General features: G+C 44.5%; 1 protein-coding gene across 1 annotated transcript in view; it reads right to left on the bottom strand.

Moving 5' to 3' along the window:
• Positions 1-17,064, bottom strand: part of FNTB (farnesyltransferase, CAAX box, subunit beta) — a 56,576-nt gene that overhangs the window by 1,643 nt on the left and 37,869 nt on the right. Inside the window, exons 8-11 of the mRNA XM_024568530.3 lie at positions 14,321-14,450; positions 11,343-11,475; positions 4,814-4,925; positions 3,848-3,962 (exon numbers count right to left, since the gene is read on the bottom strand). Of these exons, the coding sequence (XP_024424298.1) occupies positions 3,848-3,962; positions 4,814-4,925; positions 11,343-11,475; positions 14,321-14,450 (490 nt within the window). The remainder of the gene's footprint in view (positions 1-3,847; positions 3,963-4,813; positions 4,926-11,342; positions 11,476-14,320; positions 14,451-17,064) is intronic.

The raw sequence follows: 17,064 nt of genomic DNA, 5'->3' as shown, positions 1-17,064 counted from the left end.
AAGGAATATTGTGGAGCCATTAAAAAACATGCCTTTAACTATTTAGTGATGTGGGCAAATGCTTATAACATATTAAGTAGGGAAAAGAGTATGTACAATATCATTCCATACTTTTAAAAAATATATTTGTAATTCTGAGTTACAGTGTGCGCAATTCAGGGTAAGGACATGTTAGGTACACCACTTGGGAAAATGCCATTTTTCTGAACAATGTTTTATCAATCTTTTATGTCTATATTTTAATTAAAAAGATGCAGTTAAAAATATATAAAAATAAAAATGTTGTTGTAGATGCGATGTATCTGGATAGGCAAAAATTGGACATACACCAAAATAGGAAGAGCGACATAGTGATATGATCAATTGTTTTTAATTTTCTCATTTAAACTTTTATATATATTCCAATTATTAAAATAAAGAACATGTGTTTACATTTATAATAAAGAAAAAGAACCACAACCCTATTTCACAGCAAAGGTGGCAGGCCATACTAAGCTCTTTTGCATTATTCCACCACATCACAGAAAGCCCAGGGAAACTTCAGGTCTGCGACAGGGCACAGCCTAGGCCGGCGGTCGGGACTCTCTTCCACTCGGAGAGAATAAAGAAGGGGGCGGGGCGGCAGGGGAGATTTTTAGATTTTTAAAAGGATACTGTGAGCAACCTCATGCCAACCACATAAAACTTCAGATAAACTAAATAACTTTATAAATTTTCTAAACTGATTCAAGAAGAATTTCTTTAAAACCTATATGAATAAATTAAATCAATAGTAACAATTGCTTATTCTGCTACCATCAATCCCCCCAAAAAACACAGGGCCTGGTGGTTTCTCAGGCAAGCGCTATCGAACCTACAAGAAACAGATAATCTCTAACCGACACAACTTTTCTCAAAGACTGAAAAAAGTGGGTGGGGGAAAGGTGCCCATCTAATTTTATGAGGCTATAATATTATCCTGAAACAAACTGGAAAAGACAATGAAAAAAAATTTAGATCAATATTATTAACATATATGCAAAAATTCTAAATAAAAATAGTAGCCAAAAATATTAGCAGAGTGAACCCAGCAGTGTGTTAAAGAAACACACACACACACCACGATGCCCAAGAAGGGCTCATCCTGCGAATGTAAGGTTAACAAAAGAGTATTTATTAATTAAACATACTATATTAGATTAAAGGAGAAAACCCAGATGCAGAAAAAGCATTCAATAAAGTCTAACACTAGATTATGATTGAAATAAACAAACAAAAACAAGTTAAGAAACCAAGAATAGAGAAAAACATCCTTAACCTGATACAAAGTATTTATCAAAACCCCACAGCCCTGGCTGGTGTGGCTCAGTGGACTGAGTTCCGGCCTGCAGACCAAGAGGTCACAGGTTCGATTTCCGATCAGGGCCCATGCTTGGGTTGCAGGCCAGGTCCCCAGTAGCGGGGGTGTGAGAGGCAACCATCAGTGTTTCTCTCCCTCTCTTACTCCCCCGCTAAAAATAAATAAATAAAATATTTTTAAAAGACTTATGTAAAAAAGAAAACCACAGTAAGCATCCTACACAATGGTGAAATTATAGAAGCCTTCCAATTATAACCAGAAGCAAGACAGGAACGGCCTGTTACTACCTTCAGTCAACACTCTCGAGGGGTCTTAGCCAACCTTAAAAGGCAAGAACAAGAAATAAAATTCTGAAGCTCAGGAAGGAAAAGGCAAAACTGTCCTTATTTGAAGATGACATTACTTTCTAAATGGAAAATCCAAGAGATTCTATGACAAACTATTAACAACTATTAAGAAAGGTCAGCAAGGTTGCTGGATACAAAATTAAAATATAAATATCAGTAGCATTTCTATACATTAGTAACAACCAGTTACAAAATATAATGGGAAAATAAGTATCCCAGAAACAATAGATGCAAAATTATAAGTTTCTTAGACATATATATATAAAAACAAGGATGTGCTAGTTCTTTATGGAGAAAATGATAAAAGGCCATTGAAGGACATGGTATGTTCACAAAGAGGAAGTTTAATTTTGAGAAGTCAGTTCTCTCTCATTAATCTTAAATTCAATGCAATTCCAATAAAAATTCCATTAGATGTATTTTGTGGAATTTGAGAAGCTGATTCTATATTCATAGGAAGAAGCAAAAAGCAAAGAATAGCCAACGCAATTTTGAAGAAAAAGAACAAGGTGGATGGGACTTGCCTACCAGTGTCTAAGATTTCCTGAAGACAGTGCAGAGAGGCAAACGCACCAAAGGCACAGAACAGTGTTGGGAAACAGTCACCTCGTACACAGAAACTGAGTGTGTGACACATGTAATACACACCAGCTGGAAAGGTTGCAAACTTCAATAAATAGTGTTGGTCAACTGGTTATCCCTATGGGAAAGGGATAAAATTATACCCAACCCTCAGAACAGACAGACATCAATTCCAAGAGAATTAAACATCTAGATGGGAAAAGCAAAACTTCAAACCATCTTGAAGGAACTATATCTATGACCAGAGCATAGGGAAAAAAATTTTAGGTAATCACCTATCCCCCAAAACAGAAATCCCAAAAACCAAAAAAAGCAAATGAAATTGCTCCCTTTAAAATTAAAATTGTCTATTTGACCAAAACAAAAAACCCTACTAAAAACAAAGTGAAAAACCTGGAAGAGATTCACCACACACACCCCACTGACCAAGAAGCAGTATCAAGAACAGGCAGAGAACTCCCACAAATACGTAAGCAAGGGCAAACGATTAAAATGACAAATAGGGAAGAAAATGAGCAAAGGGTCTGAGCTGGCAGGTAATTCACAGAAGACATAACACAAAAAGACACAACATGTGAGAAGATGCTCAGCCTCACTAGTACTCCGGGAAATGCAAAACCAAACTGACAGCATCTCACGACTGTCCCATGAGCTGGAAAGGACCGTCTCACCGTGGAGCGACTCAGGGTGAGTGGAAAACAACACAGGCTGGGCGCCATCCAGTGAGGACGGCGGCGTGGCTTCTCCTCAGCCCGGCAAGCCTCCCCCAGAGAACCTCTCACACCAGAATGTTCACTGCCGCCCCAAGAGCAAAAGCTGAAACCGGCTCAATGTTAGCAAACAGGAGACCACAAGAGTAAGTTGAGATACATTTGTACAAGGGAAGACCATGCAGTAGTTAAAATGAATACACTAGAGCAACACATTATGAACGCAGATAAGCCTCAAAAGCACAATAAATGGTCAATGAGAAAAGCAGTGCAGAGTCAGCGGCACAGTAGATACTGTTATAAAAATTTGAAAACATACAAAACAACTCTATTGTTTACGGATATGAGCGTTTGAAGTGACAGCACAGAGACATCTGCAGGCATGATAAATGTCAAACTTAGGGCAAGGTCACACTGGGAGGGAGAAGAATGGAGAGGGTTGCACAGGAGGCAGACATGGGGGGGAAATGTTCAGACTTGAAAAAGCTAGTGGCCGTTAGTTACCCTGACTGCCAACTGTGTACTGGCCACCGGCGCTTCTCCTGCTGGGAGCCCGTCAGGACAGTCTGCACAGGCCCCGTCACCTGAGGGCTGCGCACAGTCCACTTAGACTCACGCCCCAGGCTCAGGAGCGCCTCTGGACCAGGCGGCTCCTGGGCGGGATGTGGCATTGAACACGCTGCCCGCACACGGGCTGGTGGTTCCGAGGGCAGCGGACAAAACACGTTACACGGGTTGTGGTGAGCGCTACAGGGCGTTTGGGAGGTCTCATTTGCAGACGGTGGGCTGAGGAGGCTTCTCAGCAGAGAGGGCGTGCAAGCTGGGGACCCCGTGGAGCAGGCGCGCTGAGCGCCCTCACCCTGCCTTACCAGAGCGTTTTCAGGCACACCCAGGACCACGTCGTGCAACATGGCTCCACTGCCGAAGTGCTGGGCTATGGACAGGCCGCTCAGGCAGTAGCAGGTGTGGTAGAAGTCCCGCGACCTGCAAGCACAGGGCAGCTCTGAACAGGTACTTCTCTGCTCCCTGCTGCCCCCATCACAGCCTCCAACAGACTCAGACTCCGAGGCCGTGCACTCGCATGCCCCGCCCTGCCCTCCTCCCGCAGCTCCAGGAAGCCTGGTTTTCCCCGGCTGTGTTTTCAAAGCAGAAACTGTCATTTTAAAGTCAGTCCCTCCAGCTGTTTCCCAGAAAGGGCTCTCCTGGGTAGTGCTAGCGCTAAATCAATATATTTCTTAAAAAAGAAAAAAACACCACCACCAATATGTCCAGAAATGAGCCAAGTGCCTCCTGATAACTTGCGAGGGACCAGCCTTCAGGTGGGCCGTCCGCTGGATGCTGACAGCAGCAGGTGTGTGTGTGCCCATGTATGCACACGTGTGTGGCAGGTGAGAAGCAAAGAGAACAGAACTTATTTGGTTTCCCTTATTTGGCACCTAAAGGTATTTAGTCTATTCTGTAATAGTTGTGATTATAACCTCTGTTTATGATACTCAAGGGTTTTAAAATCCTATATCCTGTTCTATTTAAAGCAGTTTGGTTAAAAGAAAAAAAAATGAGGAAGAAAAACTACCAACCCAGCAATTTCTTTGACTATCTGGAGAGGGGGGTGTGTGTAAGCTTGGGGAAAGGACGGGCACTGGAGGTGCCAGGATCGATGGCACTCAAAGTGGGTGCTCCAGAACCGGGGTGCTTCTTCCCACACGCCAGCACTACGCAGCTGGATGGAAAGGGACACCCCGGCTTTTTAAAGGGCGACACCTGCTGCCATCTGGCTCTGAGTAGACCTGCGGTGCACACCTCTCTACCCCTCGCTCCCCAGAGGAGGCACTCACTTGCCAGGCTTATCCAGAAGCCCCCCGGCGGGGCACTGGCAGCACATGAGGATGTACTCCTGCAGGGCCTGCTGATGGAACATCCAGTGGCTCATGCTGAGGGCAGGGTCACCTGGAGAAAGGCAAAGGATCAGTGCGGGCCCAGGCCTGGTGAAAGTCCAGCCCAGTATCGACGACTCCTGGGTTTCATTACCCGTGACATGGCCTGTCTCCTGAACCCTGACACAGGTCAAAGAGCAGCAGTGCGGAGTGGCTTTTGCTTTGTTTGACATGCACCCATTTCCTTGGACGACCACCTTCAACCACGTCTGAGGCAGGCATGGGCTAGCTGGGTAGCTCGGCTTTCCAGACTGATCTCTGTCACTGCCCCCAACTCGGTCCACAGCTCCTTACTCTGGGCTGCTAAGACACTTCCTCCAGCTCACCTCTGAAACTTGTTAACCAGACTCTAATTAGCCAAGAGAACTCTTCACAGGGCTGGTAATGTCTGTCTAGTCTACTTTTCTAAGCCTGGATTTAATCTACCCTCCAGGGTAGATTAAAGCTGGAAAAGGGAATTCTCCAGCTTTTCTCCTGGCTCAGAGACGCTCCTGAGCAGCATTGCTTGGAGCTGGCGTCTTGCATCATACAATATGGTAACCCAGGCAGAAGTCAGCAGTTCTGGTAATTATGCTAAAGTGCTGCCAAGCACTGGGCTTCTTCACTCTGAAGCTCAAGCTGCATGATCAGGGGGTTCTGTGGGCCACATGGTTGTCAAGTGGGGAGGAGGGACAATTCACCAAGAGACAGATGTGCGCAGAAACATTTACATGGGGATTGATTTCTTAAAAATACACATACGGGATATGCATGAAGCCCTTGGTCAGTTTTACACTTTGATACCTGGGCTACAAAGACAGCAAACAATGGCAATTGAAAGCTATTTTTAATTCCTTCCAGTCATTTTTTTTGTCTCCAAGCAATTTTCTATATAGTTACTGTGCTTTTGCACAATATCTTAAGATTTTCATTTAACATTAAAGGTATCAACTTTCCTGTCTGCTACATAATCTTCATAACCATCATTCTGAAGAGTCACATAGTATTTCATTAAGTGGAGATACAAGGTAACTGTATTAATATAGGCAATGGGCCAAAACTCATATATATGAGCATAGCATCTTCTATGGTAAAAATTTGTCAATGTTTACAGTAAATGCACTATGTAAAGAGAGTAGGTAAGCAAAATATGCAATTGAGGGATATATATATAGAGAGAGAGAGAATATACAGAAAAATAGTTTTTAGATTTCTTAAATGAGAGAGTAAGATATGGGGCGGTCGGAAAGAGCTCGCCATTTCCTGGCTTGAGCACGAGATGCTGTGCAGTGGTTGGCTGACATTTGGGGGTCACGTACAGAAACCACTCATCCCCAACACCCGAGTCACGCTCAGCCCCTGGGACGCTCACCGCAGACCAGGCACACAGGACCTGAACCCAGCGCAAGGAGAGCACTCTCAGGTCCCTGTCTCAGGCTCACTCCATGCCAAGACGCATGCTCTCTGAAGCACCCACACTCTGTTAATTACCTCCCTCTTTCTTCCTTCCCCACCTATGAGCACAGTGGCTGTGTAGAAGATACACACATCTATGACGGGACTTCACCCTGCCTCCTTTTACTTATTTCCCAGGTTGTTTCAAGGTCCTTGCAATTGTTAAGAAAAGTTGCAACGCACATCTCTGTGAGTCTTCTCTATGTTAGGATTATTTTCTTCCAATAGATTCCCAGGAGTGGAATTATTCAGGTGAAGAGAATAAACATTTTTAAGGCTTTTAATACATACTGATAAAGCTACGTGAAGAATTTATATAGCTGGCAGCAAAATTTAAGATGTTCCTGTACTACCTCCAGCATTACTTACTTAAAAAAAATTATCGGCATTTAAAATGTTAAAAAGAAACAGTACCTGATCATTTGTGTTGATTTACATGCCTTTGATTACTAATGAGGGTAAAATCGTCCTACAATTCCTGTTTGCTAGTTGCATTTCTCTTTGAGAGTGTCTGTTGATCCTTTGTCTTCCGAGATCCAAGAATCAATTTTACCAATCTAGCTTTCTATTACATTTACACACTTTCACCTTGATTGGATGAACGGGTTTTAAAGAAATTACACATGCATATATAAAGCCCACAGGCTATAATCACACTGTTGATTTGGCCTTTGTAATTTCTTCTTTAGAGAAGCCTATTTAATGGGTACAGGGATTCTTGGGGGCAGGGAATTGATGAAAACTCTAACACTGATTATGGTGATGGTTACACAATTCTGTGTGTACACTAAAAACCATTAAATTGTATACTTTAAATGGGTGAATTATATCTCAAGAAAGCTGTTATTTTAAAAAGCATATTTATTCAACTTCAGGATAACAGCATTAAGCATCTGTACAAAATATACCTTTATTTCATATCCTGTGAGAATTGAAAGACTTATTATAAGGTGAATGATAACCCATCACAAAAATTGGAACCTGAAAAGAAAATGGTATGTTTACTATGGAGTAGATTACAGAGTGCTTCAGTTACCTCCTACATTACTGAAGTCTGCAAGCTCAAAGTTCATAATCTCGACAAGGAACTTCCAGCGACCTTGCGTGTGCACACCAGTGAGAAGAAGGGAGATAGGAGCGCAGGGCGATGCTGTGCACTGGAATCAGCTTGTAAGCCCCTCAGACCCCTGCCCTAAATTACAGGGCCTCATTATAATGACATTTTGCATTTCAAAGTTTCCTTTCATCTAAGAAATCAGGTTTCCAAACAGTAAGTGACAGGTAAAGCTCAGTTTCACAGGTGGACAAATATACGCCTGGGGTATGTCCCAGAGAACAAGCAAGCAACCAGTAGCTACAAATCCAGACAGAAACTCACAGGCCTGCTGCTTTCGTATCCCTCCCCAAGTACAATGTAACTCACAAATTCAGTCAGCATTTGGTATTTCTAAGACACTAATAATAACTCGTGCTTCTACTCAAACACTGTCTTCTACCCGCGTTAAGGAGACCGCCCACGCGGAACTACCGGCCACTGGGCAGTCAGGGTCCAGCCTGGGTCCGCGTGCGGACGTGTGTCGGTGCCTCCTTATCTTTTCAGTTAGCGGTATGATCATCGCCTTTTAAAAGTGTTGTTTATTCATTTACTGAAATAAAAGTGGTAATGCACATGGCAAAAGAAAAGGGCAGAGGATAGAAAATATAAGAAGGAAGTCCCCTCCCTCCCAGCCCTCCCCTCACCCAGAGGCACCCTCTGTTAAAGGGGCTTTGCCTCAGCTTCCAGGGAAAGCTGTGTGGGTGTCAGCCTGTGCGCAAGCACAGACGGCTCTAGGCCTGGCCTTTGGTGCTTTCGGTGTGTCCTGGAGAGCTCTCTACATCGGCCCATTGCAGGCAGCCACCGTTGGGAGAGATCATAACTTATTTAACTTTTGACCTTTACATGGGCAGTGGGGTTGTTTGCTATTAAAACTCCACATCAGCCCTGGCCACTGTGGCTCAGCTGGTTGGGGCATCATCCCGTAACCGAAAGGTTTCAGGTTCAATTCCTGGTCAGGGTGCATGGCTGGGTTGTGGGTTCGATTCCTGGTCTAGGGACATACAGAAAGTGACCAATCAATGCTTTCCTCTCTCATTGATGTTTCTCTCCCTTACTCTCTCTCTCTAAGAGCAATGAAAAAATGTCCTTGGGTGAGGATTTAAAAATTTTAAAAACTCCAATACACATCCTTTGCTAGTCTCTCTGCAGGTAATGTTCTGCCAGTGCACTTGCTGGGTTCAAATAATCTAAACAGATGTCTCCAAACCACCCTCCAAAACATGATGCATCTATTTCCACCCCACTAACAGCACAAAAGTGCCTGTTTTTCCGCTCTCTCCCCAACATAGGGTGTCAAGGTTGCTAATCTCTGTCAATCTGACAGCAAAATTGAATAGTGTCCCACTGGTTTTATTTTCATTTCTTTAACTGTCACCTTGTTGTTCGATTAAAGGGCATCTGTGGTGGTTACATGCAGCGTTCTGATACTGTTGCAGGTAGCAATCAGGTATTTACAAAGCAAGTCACTTACCCTCGATGCACTGTTTCCTCAGCAGTACAATGGGAATAACAACAGTACGCATTTGAAAAGGTTGTTCCGGGGTCAAATGAGAAAATGTATGTGAAACACGTGGTTCAGTCCCTGGCACGGTGAGCGCTTGCTAACTCTTAGCTGCCATGGTAGCAGCAGTTGCAGAAGTAATAATAATAGCAGGTTTTTTTCTGTCTGTTTGGATCCTTTTCCTGTTTTTCAACCGGGCAGTTTGGTTGATTCTTATTGATTCAGGTGACTTTCTCAAATTAAAGACATGAGCCCTTTGTCATTTGTCACAAATATTTTTCCCACCTTGCCACTTGTTTTGTTTATATAATTTACCTTCTTTTTTGTTTTTTTTAAAGATTTTATGTATTTATTTTTAGAGAGAGGAGAAGGGAGGGAGAAAGACAGGGAGAGAAACATCGATGTGTGAGAGAAACATCAATCAGCTGCCTCTCACACGCCCTCAACTGGGGACCTGGCCCGCAACCCAGGCATGTGCCCTGACTGGGAATAGAACCAGCGACCTTTAGGTTCATAGGCCAGCACTCAATCCACTGAGCCATACCAGCCGGTGCTCCCTTCTTTTGTAAAATAACTTTCGTTGTTTTTCTTTATATAAGAAATACAAAGTAACTGTAGAAAAATTAGAAAATGCAAATGAAAAAGAAAGAAAACAAACGTCACCCATCATTTCACAACCCAGATACCTTCTATTAATTTTTGGGAGTCAACTCTTCACTAAAACTGGAATTATATCTGTACTGCTTTGAAACATAACTTTGATCACAGTATATTCTAAATATCTTTCTATACCACGTCACCTTTTGACTCCCAACGTCATTATTTTGCCCACTGTTCAAAACGCTTCCCTTCTTCCAGACCCTGCCTGGTCCGAGCCCACTGCTTCTGAGAAATGGTGGGTGTCAGGCCCAGCGTGGGCCTTCTCCCAGCCAGTGCAAAGACTGGAAGCACGGAGACTCACAGGCAACCTCTCCCACAGGCAAGCTCTGAATGTGATTAGTCCTCCAGAACTTGTGCTGCCATAAACAAAATGTCAGCCCGGGCCCCCCCTTGGAGACTTGGGCAGGTGGTGCTCCTGTTACAGCTCTCTCCGAATTTTCCTGGCAACTGCAGGGTGACTGCATCTCAGCCCTGCCAAGGACAGGTTTGTGAAAGGCTGACGGCTTTACCGGGGGCTCAATCTCAGCAGTTCCAGTGAAAAGACCACTAAAGCTCCATGTTGTTTCTGGTTTGAAGACACTGGACCCTAGGGAAGTTCCTGACTTCCCCACTATAGTGGTCCAGCCCAGACGGGGGGTGGGGGGGCTCGAAAGCCCGGCCCCAGGCCAAGGGCTCTGAGGACAGGCTGAGGCAGGGAGAATGCAAGGACAGGCCAGAGGCTCTGTTCACTTCAATTCAGTCTCAAAAATGGCCACAACTCAAATGAAATTAAGAGACTAAAGAAAGGGGCTCAGAAAGAACAGCCAAACAAAGAGAGAGAGAGAGAGAGAGAGAGAGAGAGAGAGAGAGAGAGAGAGAGAGAGAGAGTGTGTGTGTGTGTATGTGTGTGTGTTGGGGATAAGGGTGGGCAGTAGAAAAGAATCTCATCGTCTGCATTTGAACAATTGATTGCCCAGCTACAAAGTCCAAAGAAAAGCTTCCCTGGGGCCAAGGGATCTCAGTCCAAGAACAGATCAGCACCCAGCAGAGCAACCCCCCTGCACTGGCTTCCTCAGAGACATCCTGTTCTCACACAAAATAAATGGGAAAGATAACTGAGGAGGCAGCAGGTGGCCTGAGATTTCGAGAGATAATGTGGGAAGGCTCCCAGAAACTTTGCTTGCGATGCTTTGGTTTTGCACTCCCATCTGAGAGGCCACAGGAGAAACATGTGCCTCTCCACTCAAGTAGCGCAGGCGGAACAAACTTCCATTTGGGATTCTTCAACATTTTAAAATACCACATTTCTTATGGCGGCAGTTACGCAGCCAGACAGACACGGTGGGTCTTTTCTCTGTGGGTTCTGGTTCTCTGCCCCTTTATACAGTTCCCTTTTCTGTCACTGCTGTGACCACGTGCACAGCATGGGTTTTCAGTTCTGATATGACCGGTTTGGAGCACTGCATTGGAAACTGTGGCTTCACACCCAGCTGAGGTGTCAGTCAGCGTGGGGCCCAGGACAGGCACCCAGCCCCTCCCAGCCACAGCCAGTGTGAAGCAGCCATGACCCCCTAACCCACTGGAACTGACTCCTGCCTGCATGTGCATGCCTAAGAGAAGGTTCCAGGCTGGCAACTGAAACTCCAGGATAGACAGAGCTACTTCAATCCCTCTGAAAACGCGCTCTGGCTTCCTGACTTGGTTAGCAGCCTAGGGAAATCACCTAGCCCCCACCCCCACCCCAACAGGTCCCCGCTCACCTTGAGCATGCAGTGCCCGGTGGAGGAGAGGCAGGAGCCCCGCCTGCCAGAAGGAGTAGCAGCCATCCACCAGCTTGTTACAGCGGCCCTGGAATCCACCTTCAAACCGCATCTGCCGGCTTGTCACCCATTGCTGAGAAGGAGACAAAGAAGGAGAGGCAGTGGTCTGCTTTATAAAAGAGACACAAAATCCAGCAAGACAAGTGCTCTAGAGGCTTATCTGGGGAGGGAAGGCTCCCATCTCCTGGCTTACCGGTGCTCAGAGTTCTAGCACTTTGGCTTGTCCCCTCCTTCCCCTCACTGCCAGACCTCGAGTGGATCATTTAGTTGACCCTTCCAGGGCAACCAGCACTGATCTCTGCTCAGAGACTAAGGCAATCAACCACCTTCCCCAGGGTCCACACGGGTGCTAGTGCTGACAGCATAAAGAGGCCAAGCCTGCAGTAAGGACACCTGCGAATGGCTCTTACTGAACAGGGCTTCACTAGGAAATGTAAGGCAAGGCCACCAGGAGCTCATTTCTAATCACTTTTCCAGCTCAGGGAAGTTTATTAAAAGCAGGAATTTTGTGCTACGTTTCATTGGATGACCTCAAACTGTTTCTGACTTTTACTTGGCTCCTAAGGAAACTCATCCCAGGTCTCTAAGCAAGTCACTCGCAGACTGGAAGCAGAAGCCACTAGTTCCGATGAGCAATGATGGCTGTCTAGTCTGGCCTCTCTCCAGGGAACCTGGTTGGCTGATAGAAGAAAATCTTTTTCTTTGGACCTGCAAAATGGTTCCTGATACCACTCGGTGGTCAGGTATGATATTACCATTTCTCATTTATCTCCAAGTTTTCTAAACACACTCTACTACTAAGACCAAGATCGTCACAGGTTGGGCTGCTAGGAGGAGCAGAACCAGCTGGCTGAGCAGATAATGACATTCCCATTTCCCTCCCAGCCCAGCCCAGCCCTGAATAGCACCGAGCAGGGTGTTTCCCCTGTACCTAGACTCTTACTAGACCGAGTTCCTGAAAGTAGTCACAAACAACCCTTGCAGAAAGGGGGATGGAGGGGGGGCAGGTTCCAGCCCTTCTTTAAGTAAATGGTTGTAGGGTTTAGACTGTATCCCTACTTAAGGTAACAGCCACCCAGAAAGAGTCACAATCCCAAATTCTTAAAAAGAAAGACCAAAAAATTGTACTGCAGGTGTAGGCACTAAGTCATCCCCAGCCAGTCTTAAGTGAACCAGTGCTTCGGGGCTGGTGCCGTTTAATGAAAGTAAGCTATGCATTATGCAAGAAAAGGGATAATCGCCACTATCGTGGGAAGTCCATGCTTCATTTTTGCTTACCCCACATATTGAGTGTTGTTAAGCCAGACTAATTAATTTTTTCCAGTGTCTAAGCCCATGGATTTATTCTGTGGACTTTATAAAATCCTTCAGATACAATCCCTCGTCCTCCCACAGCAAATGGAGGGAAGGGAGCAGTTTGGGGAAGAAGGGTGTAACACTCCCTGAGCACCTACCACATGCCAGGCTGTTTATATATGTTCTTTCCTCTAACCTTCAAGGAACTATTATCTCTACCTTATAGAGGGGAAAACAGTGAAGCAAAAACAGATTAGACAATTTTTCCAAGGTCACATGGCTAGGAAGTGTAGACAGGGTTCAAATTTGAATATTGTCTTTGTAACTGAGGCATTTGCTAAATATAGTCTTTATTTCTGCCTGGGGGTTGACACATTTTTTTTTAAGATTCTATTTATTTATTTTTAGAGAGAGGGGAAGAGAGAGAGAAGGAGAGAGAAACCTCGATTGGTTGCCTCTCGAACGTGCCCCATCCAGGGACTGAACCTGTACCCCAGGCATGTGCCCCGACCAGGAATCGAACCAGTGAACTTTCACTTTGTGGGACGACACCCAACCAACTACGCCATACCGGTGATGGCAGGAGATAAAACTTTTATGTTTCATGCCTTGTTAGGAATCAGATTTTAGTGGATTTCAGAGTCCTGTGCACAAAGGTGGCCATTTCAGCATGAACCTTCAAGTCTTTAACAACCTTCAAAACGAGTATGTTATAGGAAGCTTCCAAGGGATGAAGACAAAAGCTGCTGGTCATATCTCTACCGAGTGCAGCAGAAACTCTCCAGGGAGCTCACGGTGGGTCTCGTGACAATGCCTATGATAGGAGCCTCACACAGAAACTTGGAGAAAAGACAAATGTCAGTTGCACCTGTTTGCTTTAAGGTCATAGTCAGGGAGTAAATGCTCCCCAAAGATATCTCCTGGGTGGCTGTGGCTATGCATGTGGCTGTGTGTGGCTGTGCGTGTGTCTGTGCGCTAGTTCTCCGATGACAATTTAACTATGATCTTGTGACCCCTTGAAGCTGACAGTTTTGTGAGATCATCCTGAGTATTAGTCAGGAGCTTGGAGTCCAGACATCAACGTTTGGGCCGCCTGCTCAACGCAATTGCCCAGCTCTGCCCAGCAACATTTAAATGTAGTTACTAAAAGTTCACGTACCGTGGTAGGAAATAAAAGCTGGGCTTCAAAATGCCTCAAAGCTCTTCTCATAACTTTTTCTCTTAGGATATTCTAAGACACACAATGACCCCTAATTTTAAGAGACTGAAGCTACATTTTTCTTGGAAGTCTGAGGAAGGTGATCTGGCTCATACCAGATGTCTGAGGGACTCAAGAAAACTCTGGCATTGGCCTAACGCACTGTGTAGAAAGTTCAGAGCGGGCAGATAGGAAGGGAGCTGAAACCGGGGGCAGATGTTCACTCCTTCTACTTTCTCCAAGCAGTGTGAGCGCCCTAACAACTCCATGTAAAGCTTCCTTAGAGCGCTCAGCTCTGGGTTCCCCAGCTCCAGGCAGGAGCTCTGTGAGCCCCTCCCACAGCCCCACCTCCCCCAAAGCCTGAGCAGTCACATCACCGGACCCCGGGTCTGGGAGGAAGGAAGGCAGGTCAACAGGCACTTACCAACAAGTTCTTCAAGTTTAAGAAACGTTCCTTCTTGAGGATGACCAGTGCGGCCAGGCCACAGAAAGTATAACCACCGTGGGCTTCCATCCCTGGCACGCCGCCAATTCCCCCTTCCCAATTCTGACACCTAGAAGATCGAGAAAAGGAGATCAAGAAGTCGGCGTCAACCAGCGAGCAGCCGGGTTGAATGGATGCGCACAAGTGTAGGACCCTGGGTGGCAAAGCATGTGTTCACTCACATGAAGGCATAAACCATCACAATTATGAACAGAAAGATGTCACCTAATTAACTTGCAGAAATTCCTTTTCTCAAAAAAAAAGGAAACTCAGAAATAGTCTACTTACGTAACATACATCTCAAGTAATTACTTTTTAGAAAAAAGTTAGAAAATCATATATACAGTATGATAACCATCAGGTTAAAATAAAATTGAAAAATAATTGGTAATTCTGGTTATCTATTGGTACAGGTTTATTGCTAGTATTTTTTCCTCGTTATTTTGCTGTATTTTAAAGAGTTTCTATAGTAAATAAATATACCTTTATAATTGTTTGAAATAAACTTATTTCTTAAATTATAATTTTCTATATACTCAAATTACTCACTTGTTATTACAATTATTATTATTTAAAGCGAGGCTATATATTAAGAGTACATTTCCTCATCATTAAATCCTATTAAATCCCACCCTAGGCATAATCTTTGGCCCAGAAATATAGGGTCATGTCTGGAATGAACCCTATAAAATAAGAACGTTTCCAAAGATCAAATTACAGGGATGTTTACTATATTCCCATTTAGAACAGCAAAATACTGGAAACAACACAGGAGCCCAACAGTAAGAGACTAGTTACACACATTATGGTGTATCTGTACAACAGACTACTGCAGTCACGTAAAATGCTATAGAAATATATCTAAAGAGGTTCCAAATATATTACATGAAAAAGCTTTAAAATGATAATGTACTATATGATTATTCTGGAATTCTGCAAAGATATGCACCAAAAGAGTTGTTGGTAGTGGGTTACAAATGGTGTAGATTTTCTTCTTTTTGCTTTAACAAACATGTTCTACCTGTGAAATAAAGAAACTTTCAGTATATTTTCATGTAACAACAGAGAATTTTCTTCCAATGATCTTGAAGTATATACATAGAGTCATACTCCCTACAGGTGCATTTGTCCCACAGTACAGGTGCACAGGTGGATGAGCACTTAACCCAAGAGCCCGTAGAACTTCTGGGTGGGAGAGAAAGGAAGCAGTAATACCTCCTGTCCTCCAGACACCTCTCCCTGAGGCCAGGCATCTTGGGAACTCACAGACCTTTTTCAGAGAAGCCGCAGGCCCAGGGGGATCACAGAGCAGACAGGTGCAGACACTGGCTACCATTCCCCGTACAGATCCATGAGCACCACCCAAACATACACTCCAAGTTTTCTTTCCAGTACATTTGGCTACATGAAGCATAGAAATAGCTCAAGTTTAAAGTTCTGATGAGTAAAGAATACACACACAAAAGACCTCTTAAAATTTTTGTTTATCTTAACTTACCTTTGCATTTTTTTAATTACAAAAATTCAGTTTAAAAATAATGAAGAGTAAGTCCCCTGCCCATTGGCCTCCTAGTCCCTCTCACCAGCAGTGACCTCTGTCTGTTTCTGTGTCCCAGTCTCTCTCTCTCCCTCTCTCTCCGCACACACACATAAACACGCGGAGAGGTGAGGGGATGCGGTGTGGCATGAAGAGGCAGTGGTGAAACAGGCAGTCCCACATTCACAGGTGGTGGATAAAAACCAGGAGGGATACCTTGGGAGCAAGCAGTCTCAGCCCCAGGCCAGACTGCACAACCAGGGGTTTCAGTGCCAGGAAAATAAATCCCCATAACTTCTGGCTGTAAAAATCAGTGGGAGTTGGGGCGGCGGAAGAAACTGCTAGATTTTCAGGGGACTCTGTTAAAGGGTGTACATGGACTTAAAACATACACACCCACTCTGGGATTCAGCATCAGGGCAACAGGTGGAAGGGCACCAGTTGCATACAGGAAGTGAGTGAAGTGACTTGAAACAGGGTGAGTGCCGGGGAAACCTCCAGAAGCCAGGCAGTGGCACTGTCCCCTCTCCAAGCCCCCCACACAGAGCCACAAAGTGGTGAAGCAGGTTGCCTCACCCTGGCGAATATCTAAGGCTCCATCTCATACAACCTACGGGTGTGCTAAGACAGGGAGTCAAAGCAGCTCTACCTAATATACAGGAACAAACACAGGGAGGCTGCCAAATTGAGGAGACAAAGAAATATGGCCCAAATGAAAGAACAGAACAAAACCCCAGAAAAAGAATGAAATGAAACAGAGATAGCCAACCTATCAGATGCAGAGTTCAAAACACTGGTGATTAGGATGCTCAGAGAACTCACTGAGTATGACAACAACATAAAGAAAGAAATGAAGGTTACACTAGTAAAATAAAGAAAAATCCACAGAGAACCAATAGTGAAGGGAAGGAAGCCAGTATTCAAAGCAATGATTTGGAACATAAGGAAGCAATAAGCATTCAACCAGAACAGCAAGAAGAAAAATAATTTTTTTTTAAAATGAGAATAGTGTAAGAAGACTCTGGGACATCTCTGAAAGTGCCAATATCCAAATCATAGGGATGCTGGAAGGAGAAGAGGAAGAACAAGAAATTGAAAATTTATTTGAAAAAATAATGAAAGAAAACTTACCTAATTTGGCAAAGGA

Source organism: Desmodus rotundus, chromosome 7 (assembly GCF_022682495.2).
Source record: "Desmodus rotundus isolate HL8 chromosome 7, HLdesRot8A.1, whole genome shotgun sequence".
Taxonomy (NCBI): Eukaryota; Metazoa; Chordata; class Mammalia; order Chiroptera; family Phyllostomidae; genus Desmodus; species Desmodus rotundus.
Note: the sequence above shows the minus strand (reverse complement) of the source record. Positions and strands in the feature narration are given on the sequence as shown.